Source organism: Podarcis liolepis (genome assembly GCF_965112155.1).
Source record: "Podarcis liolepis genome assembly, chromosome: 12".
Taxonomy (NCBI): domain Eukaryota; kingdom Metazoa; phylum Chordata; class Lepidosauria; order Squamata; family Lacertidae; genus Podarcis; species Podarcis liolepis.
This window is the reverse complement of record NC_139563.1, coordinates 3,819,112-3,837,593: the sequence shown is the minus strand read 5'-3', so window position 1 is coordinate 3,837,593 and position 18,482 is coordinate 3,819,112. Positions and strand designations below refer to the sequence as shown.

The 18,482-nt window shown below is 48.8% G+C and overlaps 2 protein-coding genes across 4 annotated transcripts in view; one reads left to right on the top strand and one right to left on the bottom strand.

Moving 5' to 3' along the window:
* The window catches only part of BCDIN3D (BCDIN3 domain containing RNA methyltransferase), a 235,430-nt gene that overhangs the window by 196,251 nt on the left and 20,697 nt on the right, over positions 1–18,482 (top strand). The window lies entirely within an intron of this gene.
* Positions 1,025–18,482, bottom strand: part of LOC310689442 (adiponectin receptor protein 1) — a 34,386-nt gene continuing 16,928 nt past the window's right edge. For 2 of the 3 annotated variants that reach the window (XM_083467171.1, XM_083467172.1), the window contains 5 exons: positions 16,820–16,991; positions 14,143–14,329; positions 12,534–12,721; positions 12,214–12,407; positions 1,025–8,398 (listed from right to left, as the gene is read on the bottom strand). In XM_083467171.1, the coding sequence (XP_083323297.1) occupies positions 8,270–8,398; positions 12,214–12,407; positions 12,534–12,721; positions 14,143–14,329; positions 16,820–16,991 (870 nt within the window). In that variant the 3' untranslated portion in view covers positions 1,025–8,269. The remainder of the gene's footprint in view (positions 8,399–12,213; positions 12,408–12,533; positions 12,722–14,142; positions 14,330–16,819; positions 16,992–18,482) is intronic. The other variant, XR_014517439.1, reaches the window with a different exon arrangement.

Genomic DNA, 18,482 nt, shown 5'->3' with positions numbered 1-18,482 from the left:
GTTACGTAAGAAAAGCCCGCTGGGTCAGGCCACTGGCGCACGTTCAGCATCCTGTACTCACAGATGCCTGTGTAAAAACTGCAAGCAGAATCTGAGCACAGCAGCACTTGTGATTCTCAGGAACTGATACACAGACATACGCCGCCTTTTGGAGCTGGAGGTAATATGTAGCCATCAGTTGCCAAATCGCCAAGTTCAAATGGCACCCACCCGAGGGTGGTTTTATCCAGATGTGAACCTGGCTTCACCTAGGCGCCACCACTAGCTGCCAATGGGCAACATCCCTCCTTACAGCTGCCAAGAGACGGAGATTTGTTAGGAAACGCCCGCCCCCCCTCTTTTGGGACTACAACTCACAATAATTAATCGAACGTTAAAAGCTTCCCTAAACAGGGCTGCCTTCAGATGTCTTCTAAAAGTCAGGTAGTTGTTTATTTCCTTGACATCTGGTGGGAGGGCGTTCCACAGGGCGGGTGCCACCACCGAGAAGGCCCTCTGCCTGGTTCCCTGTAGCTTCGCTTCTCGCAGGGAGGGAACCGCCAGGAGGCCCTCGGAGCTGGACCTCAGTGTCTGGGCTGAACGACGAGGGTGGAGACGCTCCTTCAGATCTTGCGCTTTAACATTCCTCCTAAATTTTTGACCCGTCAACCAGGATTTAAAAGGAGTGTCTTTTTTTACAAACGCTCTTTTGCCAAGGGGATTTGGGAAACATACCGTATTTTTTGCTCTATAAGACTCACTTTTTCCCTCCTTAAAAGTAAGGGGAAATGTGTGCGTCTTATGGAGCGAATGCAGGCTGTGCAGCTATCCCAGAAGCCAGAACAGCAAGAGGGATTGCTGCTTTCACTGTGTTTCGCTCAGCCTGCTTTTGCCCCTGGAACTGCCTGCCACTAAATTTGGTCAGGTGGGAGCAGGCGTTACAGTTATCCTCCTTATCTTTGAAATGGGGGTGTTTAACATGTTTCTCTTGAGATCAGCGTGCCCGTCAAAGTACCAGACAAACTTTTTAAAAGTTGCAAAGCCGTTAGATCTACTAAAAATGTTTATTGCTGATAAACAACTTAAAATCTTCCCTAGTTTACAAACGGAACAAAAAAGTTCATTGTTATGAGCACATTATTCTCTCTGTGAAACAAATATATTCAGTACATCTGCTCTCTTATTCAAAACATTTACATCTCTAAGTAATAGATCTATGCCGCTATCCCAACTATAATCGTATTTGAAATAATAGATCTATATTAATATTTTTTCTCCCAACTATCAGTTTTTCAGATTTATTTAGTTGCTTTCTCTCTCTCTCTCTCTCATTAGCTCTCTACCGGTATCGTATCAATTATTAAATACAGTTAGGTTTTCTGACTGCAATCTTAAAACTCACCCCTTGTTTTTCTTAAAGGTTAGGGATTTTGCACCATCGTATTGACTTTTGCAAAATGCTTCCGTTTATCCTCCAAGCAAACTGCCAAGTTCCATGTCACTCCCATCGTTTGTGGCTGGCAAAATGTTCATTTATCTCCCTTACAGTGGGTATAAGTCTTTCTGCACAATAAAATCTAGTTACTTATTAGGATATTTTTTTTCTTTCCAGGGTGGGCTAATACTTTGCAGCTGCAACTTCATTTTTAAACCTACTCATTATTATCTGGCTCCTGCAGTTTCTCTCTTACACATGCACCCTCCATGCGCTGAAGATTGCTTGGGGTTAGAGAGCTTGCAAAATGGTCCTTCTGCCTCAGAAGGGCTGCTCTGCCCCCAAGAGAAAGCCCCCCCCCCCAAGACTGGCAGCCTAATACCAAGAATTTCTTCACTCAATTAAAAGCTGAGGATATTCGCTTGCAACTTGCGGCGCACTGGAGCAAAGCCGTGACGTTTTAAGGCTGCAATCCTATCCCTGTTTACCTAGGAGCAAGCACCACCAAATCACACAGGGCTCGCTTTCACGTAGAACTGTTTTTCTTAAAACCAGCAGGGATTCTCAAATCGCACAGAGGAAATCAAACTTAAAACACTGCAGCCTTGAACTGTTGTGCTTGTAAGACTTTTAACCTTGGATTAACCATGGGTGTCCACAAAACCTACCTTTTTTCCATGGTTTAAAATACAGGAACCTCTAGAAAGCTTATACCAGTGTTGTCTACCTTGACTGGAGATTTGAAACCAGGCTCTCTCCCAGAGATGCCGTTCAGGATTCGAACTTGGGACCTGCTGCACGCACAGCAGATGCTCTGCACCTGAGCAACCGCCAATTAGGAGCCTAGGGCTTGCCGATCAGAAGGTCGGCAGTTCGAATCCCCGCAACGGGGTGAGCTCCCGTTGCTCAGTCCTGCCAACCTAGCAGTTTGAAAGCACGTCAAAGTGCAAGTAGATAAATAGGTACCACTCCGGCGGGAAGGTAAACGGCGTTTCCGTGTGCTGCTCTGGTTCGCCAAAAGCGGCCTAGTCATGCTGGCCACATGACCCGGAAGCTGCATGCTGGCTCCCTCGACCAATAAAGCAAGATGAGCGCTGCAACCCCAGAGTCGGCCACAACTGAACCTAATGGTCAGGGGTCCCTTTATCTTTACAGGTTCTGCTTCATCCTGTCCCATGAAACAAAGGTGTCGAGATTGAGGCGGCAATTTTAAACCCTCTCACTTGGGAGTAAGTCCCACTGAATTCGGCTGGATTTACTTCTGAGTAAACATGGATAGCGGTTGTGTGCTGTAAGGTTTTCAAGTCACTCCCAATATTTTATTTTATTTTTTTAAAAAGGGAAAAGCCATCGACGTGGAAGTCTGCATTCTTTACCTGCTTGGGTGGACGAGTGGAGAGTCGCAATCTTCAAGGCAGGTGAATTTCGAGTCGATTTGGAGCAGCTACTTTTGCTGAAGGGGTGGGTTCAAATGCTGTTGGACTCCCAGCAGCCCCATTGATCGGGGATTGGGTGGGGGGTTGTGCCCCAACAACATCTGGAAGGCCAAAGGTTTCCCACCCCTGTTTTAGCACATTTAATCCCAGTATTACGAAGGCGATCTTCAATTTATGCCCATTTGCTCATCTGGAAAAGGTCACTGGATTACTGGGCACACCACTGGGTCGCAGAATCCAAGAAAGGTCTTGTTAGAATGAACCCTGTGGATCATCTAGCCAAAGGTTTCCCAAACTTGGGTCTCCCAACAGTTTTTGGACTACAATCCCCATCATCCCTGACTAGCTAAGGATGATGGGAGTTGTAGTCCAAAAACAGCTGGAGACCCAAGTTTGAGAAACCCTGGTCTAGGCCAACCCCCTGCAATACAAGAACATGCAAGCTGTCTCGTACTGGGATCGATCCTGCCATCTTGCACCATGCTCTAAGAGAATCGTGGCCTGATAGATAACAGGTTGCGATAGCTGCAATACTAACCATGCAGGTATATGGTTAAAAATAATGTATTTAGGGACCCCTTTCTGAAAGGCGAGTCCCAGAGACGAAAACACTGAAAACACAGCTGTGAGACAAACTCGGGCCATCTTGCCTGCAAGTTGAGGTTCACAGCATCAACACCGCTGGTGGAGCTTTTAAATGAATCACAGTATAGGGCAAGTCTAATTTAACACTGCGGGTGGGTGGAGCAAAAGAGCCACGTCTAACATTTTTAACACTCGTGAAAGTCCAGAAGCCTGCTGTGTTAGAAATGCGTAAGGTTTTAGGAGCTCAGGGTTGGGGTCTGGACGGGGAAATCTGAACGCTTCCAGATTTTGTAGGACTCCAACTTTCAGCAACCCCAGAAACCAGCATGGCTAAAGGCCAGGGATGGTGGGAATTAATAGTCCAGCAAAATCTGAAAGGCAACACAGGGTCTCCACCCCTGTTAATGGGGAATCTCCTCTTTTTAACACTCTTGAGCGAAGGATCTGCAAGTCGAGTTTGGGCAAACTCGAGGTAGATTGCACCAGCAAATTCTGCTTTCGTGGTCAGCTTGGGTCCAAGCTACTGGGAACGGAAGGCTTTAAAGATATCTGGAATGGTGGTGCATCACATTTGCTCTTTTTCAGAGCAAAATTACGAGAAGGGCAATAGGAACTTTCCCGAAACCACTGCTGGGTAGACATAAGCAATAAGGTGTCTCTCATAATGTATATCCTTAGTCTAAGTGCTCTAAAAACCTGGCGTTTTCCTTCACGAATTAGATGGAACCCGGAAGAAAATAAATATTTTGAGATGACTGCCTTCACCCATAAAGGGTTAGGGTCCCATCGGTTTTCCTAGACCAGGCATAGGCAAGCCCGGCCCTCCAGATGTTTTGAGACTACAATTCCCATCATCCCTGACCACTGGCCCTGTTTGTTGTTCTTGTTTAGTCATGTCCGCCTCTTTGTGACCCCCTGGACCAGAGCACGCCAGGCACTCCTGTCTTCCGCTGCCTCCCGCAGTTTGGTCAAACTCATGCTGGTAGCTTCGAGAACACTGTCCAACCACCTCGTCCTCTGTCGTCCCCTTCTCCTTGTGCCCTCCATCTTTCTCAACATCAGGGTCTTTTCCGGGGAGTCTTCTCTTCTCATGAGGTGGCCAAAGTCCTGGAGCCTCAGCTGCAGGATCTGTCCTTCCAGTGAGCACTCAGGGCTGATTTCCTTCAGAATGGAGAGGTTTGATCTTCTTGCAGTCCATGGGACTCTCCAGAGTCTCCTCCAGCACCAGAATTCAAAAGCATCAATTCTTCGGCGATCAGCCTTCTTGATGGTCCAGCTCTCACTTCCATACATCACTACTGGGAAAACCATAGCTTTAACTGTACGGACCTGTTAGCTAGGGATGATGGGAGTTAGTCAAAAACATCTGGAAGGCCGAGTTTGCCTATGCCTGGCCTGGATTCTGGAGAAGAGTTGCAATCAACTCGCGGCAGCAGGACAAATGGCAGGACAAGGCAACGGCTATCACTCACCACAGCTATGCTTCCCCTTAACTGTGTGCATCTGAATCCCAGCTGCTGCAGACTGCAGAATCAGAGCTGGAAGGGACCTGCAAGGGTCATCTAGTCTACCCCCTGCAATGCAGGAATTTCTTGACCCACGACCCTGAGATTAAGTCTCTCCTGTTCTACTAACTGAGCTACCCCAGATCGCAAGTGGGGAAGAATTCCTGTTGCACCCAGGTCTTTCTTTGCAGGCTTGCCACTGGGGCATCTGCTTGCTGGAGTGGGTGGGCCTCTGGCCTGATCCTGCAGCCAGGCTCTTCTGTTCTCATTTTTACATGGATGGGACTCAAAGCGAAATACTGGTTCCCACCCTACGGAGAGAAGGGGATATTCTCCTTTTAAGAGGCGTTAGTCTGAGCTGTGCCAGCACCAGGGCCTGATGTCGCAGAGCCAATTCTGGCTTGGGTCAACTCTGATGAAGGCTTACACAGTGCTCAACATAGTATTGTATCTTCCCCCCTACACACAGTCGCCAGGCAAAGACCAAAACGACTGGAATTGGGTGTTTAGCTCAGGGCAGAACAGCAGGTTCAGGTCAGAATATAAAATCAGCAGGGACTAACATTACACAAGCTTTGAGTATGAAGCACTCTGGCCACTAAAGCAGAGCTTTCCAAACTTTTCATGTTGGCGACACACTTTTGAGGCATGCGTTATTTCACGACACAGTCACTCAGTTTTACTAGCAAACTGGGGGTTGCACTAACCTCTTTCCGGCCCCGGGAGGAGACTGGGGAGCTTTCACAAGACATGCCTATACACTGCAGCCGACATGCTAACGTGTCCTGACACACAGTTTGGAAAGCTGTGCGTTAAAGGATCGGCTGGGATGCAAAACTAGGAAGTTCCAAGCTGTTTGCGGAAGGAGTGGGAGAAGCAGAAAGGAAAAGTAGCAGCAGCAGCAGCTTGCAGGAACAGTTTTCCTGTATCACAGAGGCCTCTGCACTACAAGGGCAGATGTTTGAAGATCTCCAGGCACAAGTGGCAGCAGCAGCAAGATACTCCAACTAGCAGTATTTAGTCTTGTGTTGCAGCCTACTACAGAAAAGAGGGAAAGGGGTGGGGTGAAGCCACACACACACACACACACTCTGGCCAGGTATGGGGAACAGGTACTGCTGGACCCCCAGCCCCCATCAGCCCCAACTAGCATGGCCAATACAGTGGACACTCGGGTTGCGAACGTGATCCATGCGGCAGGCACGTTCGCAACCCACAGCGCCCTGTCTGCGCACGCACGGGTTGCAATTCGGTGGTTCTGCATAAACCACAATTTACTGCTTCTGCACATGTGCGATCGCCGAAACCCGGAAGCAACCCGTTCCGGTACTTCCGGGTTTCGGCGGGTCGGTAACCCGAAAAGACGCAACCTGAAGCGTCTGTAACCCAAGGTATGAGTGTAGTCTGGGAGGATGGGTGCTAAGCCCAGCAGCAAACAGAGAGTGCCATGGGTCCTTCACTGCAGCCCCAGAAGAAGGGAGGTTTCTCAAACAGACACCAGCACTGAGCCAATCTGGTGCACTCCAGCTATTTCGGACCCCAATTCCCATCAGCCACAGCATCACGCTGACTACTGACTTGAGAGCAAGCAGTCCTTCTGTCTAGTCAAGACACACACATGCCTGCAGAGCTCGGAGGAGCGAGCCGTCCACCGCAGGTAAGCCTGTTTAATGGTCACAGATCTAGCTGACTACAGGTAGCACAGTCCTGCTGATGCAAGGATGGCCGAACGCCGTTCTGGCTTGCGGCACTTGCTAGATGCCCAGCCGAACTGCATGTACAGAAAGAGCAGGCCCGGAAAGCTCCTATTTCCTAAAGTAAAGCAACAGGAGGTCAGCTCCTCATTAGGAAGGCCAATCTGGAGGAATTTAAGGAGATGAACCTCCACCTTAACACACACAAAAATGTTCACAAGCAAATCAAGGGCCAGTCAAGCTGGTGGTGAGAAACTGCCCCTTCCTCCCCACCAGTGATGTTAGACCCCCAACTCCTAACAGCCAGCATGGCCAATGGTCAGAGCTGGCAGGAGTTTTAATTCCAGCAACACATGGAAGGAGACAGGGTCCACATCCCTGATGGATATGAAGGGTTGGGTTGGCTTGGCGAGGAAAAGCGGCCCAGGAGGCAGAAAGAAGCCACCGAGATTCTGAACTGGAAGTCCCCTGCTCTCAGCACTTCCTGATGGGGTCGCCATGTTCAGAACCAAGCAACATTCACCTTTCTCCCCCACCTTCCAGCAGCCATTATACCTCGCAGCACAAACTGGGTTTTCCTTTCTTTTGCACACCCAGGAGCCTGAAAAAGCAGTTTGCAGCGCATTGCAAAAGGTTCTAATTTTGGGGTGGGTGGGAAGGGGACCTTTCACTGGGCCAGATCCCAGCTGCAGAGAAGAGAACGTGGGCAACTCGCAGGAGCGGCGCACTTCTTCCGTCCCCTGACCAGTGCAGAGAAAATAAAAATAACCACTCTCAAAGCAGCCACACTTGTAGCGCAGTGGGGTGTTGCAGTTACCAAATCCTTGCAGTGAGGGAAGATTCCCTGCAGGTCTCTGAACCGAACCCCTGAACTCCCCAGCCTTCCACAGCATCAGACGTCTGTTTTTATTATTTCAGTCACCTCGACATAAAAAGCTATAGCAGCTCTACAAGCCCCCTAAGTTAAGAACACCCCACCTGTAATACTACGAAACGGCTCTCCAGTAAGAATAGGCTGGAGGGATAAGATAGCGCCTTTTTTCCTCTCTCTCCGTTTTCTTTTAAAGCTCAATATTAAATATTAAATACTCTCGATTTTAGGCATACATTACTTTTGTCAAGAAAGACAAAATTAAACGGGAAACAGCCCTAAGCACCTGCCTCTGAGCACCCCGGCAGGGGGGAGACGCCGTCGCCCTTGCCAGATCAATACGACGCCTCCTTCGGATACGATGGGGAAATGGGGAGCTCAGAGTGTCTCTTCAAGCATGGGGTATGTTTGCAGCATCAAAGAGCATGTAAGAGGGGCCCCGGTTCCTTTTCTCTCTTTTCCTTTTTGCCAGAATTTCTCTTGTGTCCCGAAAATTCCAATGTTACTCCTGTGAAGTCAATAAAAGGGGGTTTGCGGCTACAGGCACTTCCACCCGGTGGACAGTTGGCAACCTATCCCGTCCCCACGTCCAGTCCGCCTTGAGAGGAGAAGCCAGGAATAACCACTGCCAACTTTTCCTAAGTTTCTTGAAAAAGAAAAAGAAAAAAGAAACGAAACTGTTCAGAGTCTCCTTTTTTTGATTTTAGCGAAGAAGGTTACTTTAAAAGCACTTAGGAAGTGTGTACTAAAGTCTCCTGCGGTCCTCAGAGGAGCGAGTCGTCAGTACATCCTCCTTCGAGTCCGTAGCGGAATTCCTGCAAGTTGGAGACGCCGTAGAAGTGGACGAAGGCCGCGGCCACCACCAGCACGTGGAAGATCTGATGAGATTGGAACTGCGGGAAATGCAAGGAGGGCATAAAAAAAATATTCAGAGCCAGGGACAGCTGTTCGGGCAAGGGAGGCAGTGAGGTGCAGTGGTTAGAGGGCTGGACTAGGACCAATGGTACCAAATAGTATCTACTAGAAAAATTAACCAACCAACTGAAACTGACACAGGGACAAATAGAAGACGACGCCTTCACCCCGGTATGGCTCCCCTTTATCACACACACAGCCGAACAAGACAACGACAAAAATCCACCAACAGCGTACGAATCAATATGGCGAACCTGATCCAAAACACCCACTCACACGTGAAAACAAAGACCACCACAGCCAACCACAAATGAACAACCACACCCTAGGCCAGCCCCAACCTCTCACCACCAAAGGAACACAAGTGAACAGCAAAGAACCTGCACAAACAATGCTAACACAAAACCCCACATATATTAGGTAAAATAGAAACATCGCCACCCGTTCCCTCCGCCACCCATCTCCCACCTCTTCCCCCTTTTCTTCCTAATGTCTCAACAAATGAAGCTGATTTGTAAAAATGTTACATGGGGGGGGGGGGAATACGAGAGAGAGACATTACACACACTTTTGCAAATCAAGAAAATCTTTAATAAACAAAAACAATAAAAACCTATGAAGCTCACTGTAATGGGGGTTGAGTTACTCGTGCGTAAATTGTCCCGTTAAGGGGTTAATTGCCTTGGTTAAACCGTCCTGACTACACAGCCCATCTCAGCGTGGCTGCCTCAGTCGCTAGCAGAATCTGTCTGTGGGCGTTTCTTAAACCTTTTCCAGCATAAAAGCTGTTTGACACCCAATCGTCTCCGCCTTTCATTGCGCGGGAGTCTTCTGCGCAGGGAGGGCGTGGGTAGTGGAGGACCAGTGCTTTCCTCACTGACGTCCAGGGAAGAATCCCGGAGCTCTCCCTCCGCTTCCCCCCCTTGATCCCTGGTGTTACACCGATTTCCTTTCTCCTCTACCAAGCTGCGTCTCCACCTAGTGCTGGTACCTTCTCCTGCAGAATCGGGGAGCCTCTCCTTCGCCTTCCGCTCTGATGGCAGTTCCCTGACACTCACTGCGGGGCACAGGGGTCCGCCACTGTCTCTCAGCCTAACCTACCTCGAAGGGTTGTTGCTGGGATTAAATGAGATGCGAGAGACCCGTGTATGCCAGGCATAGGCAAACTCCGGCCCTCCAGATATTTGGGACTACAACTCCCATGACCCCTAGCTAACAGGGCCAGTGGTCAGGGGTGATGGGAATTGTAGTCCAAAACATCTGGAGGGCCGAAAGGTTGGGGATACCTGTTGTATGCATTAAAATAGGGGGCAGCAAACCTTTTCAGCAGGGGGCCGGTCCACTGTCCCTCAGACCTTGTGGGGGGCCAGACTATATTTGGAAATAAAATATGAAAAAAAAATCCTATGCTCCACAGATAACCCAGAGATGGATTTTAAATAAAAGGACACATTCTATACATGTAAAAACACGCTGATTCCCGGACAGTCTGCGAGCCAGATTGAGAAGGCGATTGGGCCGGATCCGGCCTCCAGGCCTTAGTTTGCCTACCCTTGCATTAAAAGCTGTGGCAACTGCTAAGGTGCCCTTGTGGAGCTGCCGGCACATTATATTTTTATTTATTTTGGTACCCCAACATCAGCGATGTCCAACCGGTCACCCGCGATCGACAGGTTGACCCCTGGAAGTTCGCGGCTGGACCCTCTCGATCTGCGGCTGTGATAATTAGTGTAGTGAAACTCCCATTGCGTCAAACGAGTGGTCTTTAATGTTATATTGCCAACGAGTCAGGAAACAAAAGTACAGTGGTACCTTGGGTTACATACGCTTCAGGTTACAGACTCCGCTAACCTAGAAACAGTGCTTCAGGTTAAGAACTTTGCTTCAGGATGAGAACAGAAATTGTGCTCCGGCGGTGCAAGGCCCTATTAGCTAAGTGGTGCTTCAGGTTAAGAACAGTTTCAGGCTAAGAACGGACCCCCAGAACAAATTAAGTTCTTAACCCGAGGTACCACAGTATAAATATTTTTATAAAGGAGGATAGCTAGGCATGGTGTTGCTAAACTGCATTCCCACATTGTGCTTTCTGCTTGAATAAGAGAATTTTTCACGAGCGACTTGCTTGCTCAGAAAGGAAAGAGGATGTGCTTGTGTAAACGAAAAAGCTTTTAGCAGGCGCTGAAAAGAGTATACGGTGGCACCTCAGGTTAAGAACTTAATTCGTTCCGGAGGTCCGTTCTTAACCTGAAAGTGTTCTTAACCTGAAGCACCACTTTAGATAATGGGGCCTCCCACTGCCCTGCCGGAGCACGATTTCTGTTCTCATCCTGAAGCAAAGTTCTTAACCCGAGGTAATATTTCTGGGTGAGCGGAGTCTGTAACCTGAAGCGTATGTAACCCGAGGTACCACTGTAGTCATTTCCACTGCGTCGTTGTGAAAGGTGAGCAATTCCACACACCCCCAACAGAACTTCAACAGATTCCAGTCCGCCCCCCCCCCCGGTAAAAAAAAGGTTAACAACTCAGGCTTTCCCACCTCCAAAAAATGGGTAGATCACTGCCAGTTTTTTATAGATAGCAGTCCCTTGGGAGTTGGAAGTCCCTGCCCTATACTATCCTTCACGTCGCGCTGCAAGGTGATGTACACCAGAATTATAAGGATATGCTTGGAAATTCAACCAAGGGGAAGCGAGGAAGTCACTTAACAATGTTAATAAGTGTAATTTTAATAAGGTTATGATTTATGTTTGTTTGTGTGTGTGTTTTGTTTGTGTATAATTTTGTGAAACTTAATAAAAAAATACAGTGGTGCCCCGCAAGACGAATGCCTCGCAAGACGGAAAACTCGCTAGACGAAAGAGTTTTCCGTTTTGGAGGTGCTTCGCAAAACGAATTTCCTATGGGCTTGCTTCGCAAGACGAAAAGGTCTTGAGAGTTCCTGCGGGGTTTTTTCCCTTCCCCCCCTTTTTCTAAGCCGCTTATCAGCTGATCCGATAAGCTGATAAGCCGCTAAAAGCCACTAATAGCGCTAATCCTCTAATCCGTCAATGGGCTTGCTTCGCAAGACAAAAAAACCGCTAGACGAAGAGAATCACAGAACGGATTCTTTTCGTCTTGTGAGGCACCACTGTATTAGGGAATGACACTGACTGACACATAGACACACATGCACACATAAATGCACAGCCTAATGATTTGACTGGGTATCCTTCTAACTGTGAGGTCGCCTCACTCCCCACAAATGCCCACTTGGCAGCTTCGAACTGCGGAAACTGGCACTTGTTACAGGTGCCACATAACTTTCTGAGAAATCCATCTCTCGCGTGTGGCACCACTTCCGCATTCTTGAACGCTCTTGCCTGTCGAAGGTACCCTCTCCGAAGACCACCAAAAACATTTTTGTTTAAGCCGCAGGCATGGCCAAACTCGTCCCTCCAGATATTTTTGGGACTACAACTCCCATCACCCCTAGCTAACAGGACCGGTGGTCAGGGACGATGGGAACTGTAGTCCCAAAAACATATGGAGGGCCGAGTTTGGCTAGGCATTGCTGATGTAGGTCTCCATCTGTTCTTAGTTTGTTGCCGATTTAATCTTTCGAATGTTTCGAAGAGTTGCTTTTGCTGACATTGTCTCATTTTCTTTTCAGAAAATTTTCTTTTCATTGTTTCATTTTCTTTTCAGAATCGCTTTGATGTTTGTTTGATTTTTTAAAAAAGACCACAATCAAACAGTGCATAAATTTTGCGAAATAAAAAACCCAAATACCACACCATTCGCTGGCCTCACTTACCCAGATATCGAACTTGCCAGGGAAAAAGCGCTCAGGGATGCGGGCGGCGTAGAGACCAGCTCCTGCGATGTACATGACAGCCATCAGGAAGAACCAGCCCATCTGCCCAACGGTGGTGGCTTTCACGAAGCCTTCAGCGATGGTGAAATGCATGGTGGGTACCACCCCACTCAGACCGAGCCCCAGGAAGACCCCTGCGAGGAGGAGAAAAGGGAGATCTCAAGCAAGTATTCAGAAAGGAAAGCACCTAATATAAGGCAGCCTTTCCCAAGGGAAATTTCTCCCGCGGTCCTGATGTCCTTTACAGAGAGCCGCCCTACCTGCCCTCGTCTGCCTGTGCTTCGGCGTCGCAAACCGGTCCCACTGCGCGACGATGATGGCTGAGATACCCAGCACACACACAATGGAGAGGTAGATAAGTCGGGGCTGCGGGGAGCAGTAGAAAGAGTAGTACAGCCAGGGGACAAAGCTCCCCATGATCAGCAGAGCTATCCCAGAATAATCCAACCTGGGAAGGACACAAACAGAAACCAGACGGAAGTGAGAGGCGTATTGCATATTCCGGAAATGGCAAGCCAAGTTTGCTTTGGGAAAGGAGATACTATCTTTTTTCTACAATCCATAAAGGTAAAGGTAAAGGGACCCCTGACCGTTAGGTCCAGTCGTGGCCGACTCTGGGGTTGTGGCGCTCTTCTCGCTTTATTGGACGAGGGAACCGGCGTACAGCTTCCGGGTCATGTGGCCAGCAGGACTAAGCCGCTCCTGGCGAACCACAGCAGCGCACGGAAACACCGTTTACCTTCCCGCCAGAGTGGTACCTATTTATCTACTTGCACTTTGACGTGCTTTCAAACTGCTAGGTTGGCAGGAGCAGGGACCGAGCAACGGGAGCTCACCCCGTCGTGGGGATTCGAACCGCTGACCTTCTGATCGGCAAGTCCTAGGCTTTGTGGTTTAACCCACAGCACCATCCACGTCCCCGCGTCTACAATCCATAGGGGCTATCGATTTTGACTACTGTACAAACACCTGCATTTCAGTCAGTGTGAAGACGAAAATGCCAGGAAAGAGGAATTAGGTCCGATTCCTGAACTGCAGGGAGGGGTTGGACTAGATGACCCGTGGGGTCTCTTTCAAACTCTGTTATTTTACGATTCTATGAATGAGGTAAACCCACTATAATGTTCAGATATAATAATAATTTATTATTTATACCCCGCCCATCTGGCTGGGTTTCCCCAGCCACTCTGGGCTGCTCCCAACAGAACATTAAAAGCACGATAAAATATCAAATGTTAAAAAGTTCTCTAAGCAGGGCTGCCTTCAGATGTCTTCTAAAAGACAGATAGTTGCTTGTTTCCTTGACGTCTGATGGGAGGGCATTCCACAGGGTGGGTGCCACCGCTGATAAGGCCCCCTGCCTGGTTCCCTGTAACCTCACTTCTTGCAGGGAGGGAACCGCCAGAAGGCCCTCGGAGCTGGACCTCAGTGTCTGGGCTGAACGATGGGGGTGGAGATGCTCCTTCAGGTATACTGGGCTGAGGCCGTTTAGGGCTTTAAAGGTCAGCACCAACACTTTGAATTGTGCTCGGAAACGTACTGGGAGCCAATGCAGGTCTTTCAGGACTGGTGTTATGTGGTCTTGGCGACCGCTCCCAGTCACCAGTCTCGTTGGGGCATTCTGGATTAGATGTGGAGTTCAAACCTGTCTTTGGGTTCATGAACAGAAGCACTGCCAGGGGCTGGTTCTGCTCTTACTCTCATTTTCAGCCTTTCTACCTACTAAGTAGGTATGCATTAAAAACATACACACGCATCACAGCTGCCCCAAATTTATCTACATTTCACTTAGCAGCCAAAAAACAAAAACAAACCCCATAACAGTTGAGTGTCTTAATCGACCTGGGTTTCGATTCCAGGTCGACTTACTTGGAAAACGTCCGGGACACCTTCTCCGAATGGCAATAGACTGTATGGAAAAGCCAGGAAAAGCTGAGGCACAGCACAGCCCCGAGGAAAAACATCCCAAAGACCACCTTTTCCTGCAGAGGGGCCATGAAGTACATGTTCGGCCGGAGCATAGTCAGGATCCCCAGGCAAAGGAACAGCACAAAACCTGGAGCCGAAATGCAGAGCAGAGAGAGAAAGAGAGGAGGAGGGAGGGAGGGAGTCATGTTAGCTGATTTATCAAAAGGCCAAAGAGTCTCTGTTATAGCATTTGGCACCCAGTATACCTGAAGGAGCATCTCCACCCCAACTGTCCAGCCCGGACACTGAGGTCCAGCTCCGAGGGCCGTCTGACGGTTCCCTCCCTGCGAGAAATAAAACTACAGGGAACCAGGCAGAGGGCCTTCTCAGTGGTGGCGCCCGCCCTGTGGAACGCCCTCCCAGCAGATGTCAATTGTCCAGTAGTGCCTTAGAGACCAACTAAGTTTGTTCTGGGTATAAGCCAGGCTTCCTCAACCTCAGCCCGACAGATGTTTTTGGCCTACAACTCCCATGATCCCTAGCTAGCAGGAGCAGTGGTCAGGGATGATGGGAATTGTAGTCTCAAAACATCTGGAGGGCCGAGGCTGAGGAAGCCTGGTATAAGTTCTTGTGTATCTGAAGAAGTGTGCATGCACACGAAAGCTTGTACCCAGAACAAACTTAGTTGGTCTCTAAGGTGCTACTGGAGAAATTTATTATATAACCAATGCAATAAAAATCCAGGAGAACAAAACCCAATAAAAACCAGGGGAACAGGAACTGGCACATTAAAACTAAAACCAAGACAGCATTGGGAGGAATTCCAGCACAGAGCTTAAGTTCCCCAGAATAAAAAAAGTTATTAAGAGCACATCTGAAGATTTTAAGAAAGGGGTGGACATAAATCTATCTGGGGAGACTCTTTAGCACTGTACCAAAAAGTTCCACTAGCTCCAGTTTATGGAACAGTGCCTATAATCCCTGGCTGGGGCTGATCAGAAGTGGCCTTGAAAACAGCTACAGAACACTTCATTGGCTACCCCTGCACGAAGGGGGCAGAGGCCATCTCAGCCCCAAAACATGAACCCAGACTGAGGAGGGTGCAAATAATTGCAGCTCCTTCTATGAAGAGGTGGAGAGACTGGCACTGTCAAACTGATCAGGCCAAGTCGCCTGTGGCTCTCCATCTCTCATGGATGCTTTAGTCGAGATTCCTGATTTGCAGCGGGTTAGACTAGATGACCCTGGGGTTCCCTTCCAAGTCTACAAATTGATGATGACAATGATAAGCCACTGTGAAAAGTCCCTGAGTTAGTCGGAAGGCTTTCCCACGCCAGAAATAAGCCGGGAGGAAGGAATAAAATACTAGGCACCTAAGGAACTATCATATTTTCCCAGTCCATCTAAATGATGGTCTGCATTAACAGACTTGAGGAGGTTTGGGACCAAATACGTGTACCATGGCTTAGGGTCCTGGTATTTACAGGACCGCCTCTCCTGGTCTGCCCCACAGAGGACCTTAAGGTCCATAAATAACCATAGTTTAGAGGTCCCGGGCCCTAAGGAAGTCAGATTATCCTCCGCCAGAGCCAGGGCCTTTTCAGTGATGGCTCCGACCTGGTGGAATGCTCTGTCCCATGAGACTAGGGCCCTGCAGGATTTAACCTCCTTCCGTCAGGCCTGTAAGACAGAGCTATTCCGCCTGGCCTTTAATTTGAATTCAGCCTGATCTTTTATTTCCCTTATCTTCCCTCCCCCTCCCCTTTTATGAAGACCACCTGCTCTGAGACCCCACAGCTAATTCTCCCCTGGCCTCCTCGCTGACCCAAGTAGGACCAATTCAGCCAGCTAGCCCTAGGGATTATCTAATGCTTATAGATGGATTTCCCCTAAAGTGACTTCTGAACTTTGAATTTTATTGTTATTCATGTTTTTATACTGTATTTTATGCTGCTTTTACAATTAGAGGTGTTTTAAATTTGTTGTTAGCCGCCCTGAGCCCAGTTTTTAAACCGGGAAGGGCAGGGTATAAATAAAAATTTATTATTATTTGTTATTACCAAACGGCCTTGCTTAAACGGTGACACCTCTGGGGAAAGCACAATACAGCGGTACCTTGGTTTAAGAACAGCTTAGTTTATGAACAACTTGGATTAAGAATGCTGCAAACCCGGAAGTAGGTGTTTTGGTTTGTGAACTTTGCCTTGGAAGCAGAACATGTTGAATGTGTTCCATTTGTAAATTGAGTCCCCCGCTGCTCTGGGAAAGCACGCCTTGGTTTAAGAACGCTTTGGTTTAAGAACAGACTTCTGGAACGGATGAAGTTCGTAAACCAAGGTACCACCGTATACAATTCCTTCCCAAGGCCCTTATGTTGTTCATAGGAACGATTTGCACGATACGCAAGATCTCCACAACGTAGATCACATTCAAGCCTAGAATCGGGTAGAGAAGATGGGCAGGACGACGACGAGGAGGACAATTCTAGATCCAAATTCTAGATCCACCACCTTTGTGAACAATTCCAGTGCCCCAAGGGAAGAAAAAGTCGCAGTGGGGGAGAGATGCTCCCTCTCAACATTAACACAGGTACCAGAGACCCAGAGTATTAAAGTAGGAACCAGAGAGTCAGGGTCACCTAGCAAGTGGGTCCAAATGTTGCCCGTCTCCGTGTGGATGCGGAAGATGCTCTTGAAGCAGGCTCTGAAAGAGGGCATGGGGGGCCGGTGCCCGTGCAGGAGGTAATCATTATCTTTCAGCCAGTCGGGCAGCACGTCGTAGGGGATGACCCTCCAGCGGCCTTCCCAGACCTGAAACACACCAAGCCATGCGGGGCAGTCAGTACCTGGGAGCACATTGGCACAAGGAGCGTCTCCACCCCCATCGTTCTACCCGGATACTGAGGTCCAGCACCGAGGGCCTTCTGGCAGTTCCCTCCCTGCAAGAAGTGAGGTTGCAGGGAACCAGGCAGAGGGCCTTCTCAGTGGTGGCGCCCGCCCTGTGGAACGCCCTCCCACCAGATGTCAAAGAAATTAACAACTATCCAACTTTTAGAAGACATCTGAAGGCAGCCCTGTTTAGGGAAGCTCTTAATGTTTGATGTATTATAGTATTTTAATATTTTTTGGGAAGCCGCCCAGAGTGGCTGGAGTATAAATAATAAATTATTATTATTATGGGAGGGAGCCGCCATTAGGCTGTGAAACGCACGGTCTGGGGCGCAGCCACACACCACCCCTCCTGCAGGCGACTCTTGCACAGCTTTTGATGAGGACTCTTGCAGCATAAATCATTGGTTGCCTCCATATCAGAACTCTCAGCCCATGTCCCAGGGGAGACAGAGGACCTGAACTGGGCTAGCTCCCCAGAAAACAAATCCTTTGCAGATCTGGTGCTTTACCAACTGCACTGGCTCCTGGTGGAGTACAGGGTCAGGTTTAGGGTGCTGGTTTTGACCTTTAAAGCCCTATGCGGCCTAGGTCCCACGTACCTACGGGACTGCCTTTCCTGGTATGCCCCGTGGAGGACCTTAAGGTCCACAAATGACAACATTTTGGGGGTCCCAAGTCGAAAGGTGGTTAGATTGGTCTCAACTAGGGCCAGGGCCTTTTCAGTACTGGCCCTGACGTGGTGGAACGCTCTGTCCCAAGAGACTAGGGCCCTGCGGGACTTGACATCTTTCCGCAGGGCCTGCAAGACAGAGCTGTTCCGCCTGGCCTTTGGTTTGGATTCAGTCTGACCCTTATGTTTCCCTCCCCTTATGGTTTTGATCTATGGGCTACTTTTAAAATGAGGCTGCATTTTAAATGGCATTTTAACCTGTATTTTAAATTGATTCCCCCCCCCCATTATGTTTTTACTGTAATTTTACTGGTGCTAGCCGCCCTGAGCCTGGCTCTGGCTGGGGAGGGCAGGGTATGAATGTGACCCAAATGCCTGCCCACCATTGCTTCTGGTCATGCCCATTTTGGCCTCTCGGTCCACATGGCCCCTGGGAGGCTGCCCAGAAAGGAGTGTGGCCCTCAAGCTGGAAAAGGCTCCCCGTCCCGGTCTAAAAATTTAATTCCAGTAAGCAGGAAGAAGTGGATTTGATGCCTCCAAAACAAGTCTGGACATACAGAGATGGGACTGTTCTGGAGGAAGAACAACAGACTACTTCTTTCAAACTTGCGAGGCTTCGTAACTGGACAGAGCTGTGAGCTCCTTCCGTTATTTTATTTCCAGGGAACTGCTTGACTAGCCAAAGCTTGTAGGAGTCTCTTGGGCAGGAGGACGGGGGCCTCTAGATGTTCTCTAACTTC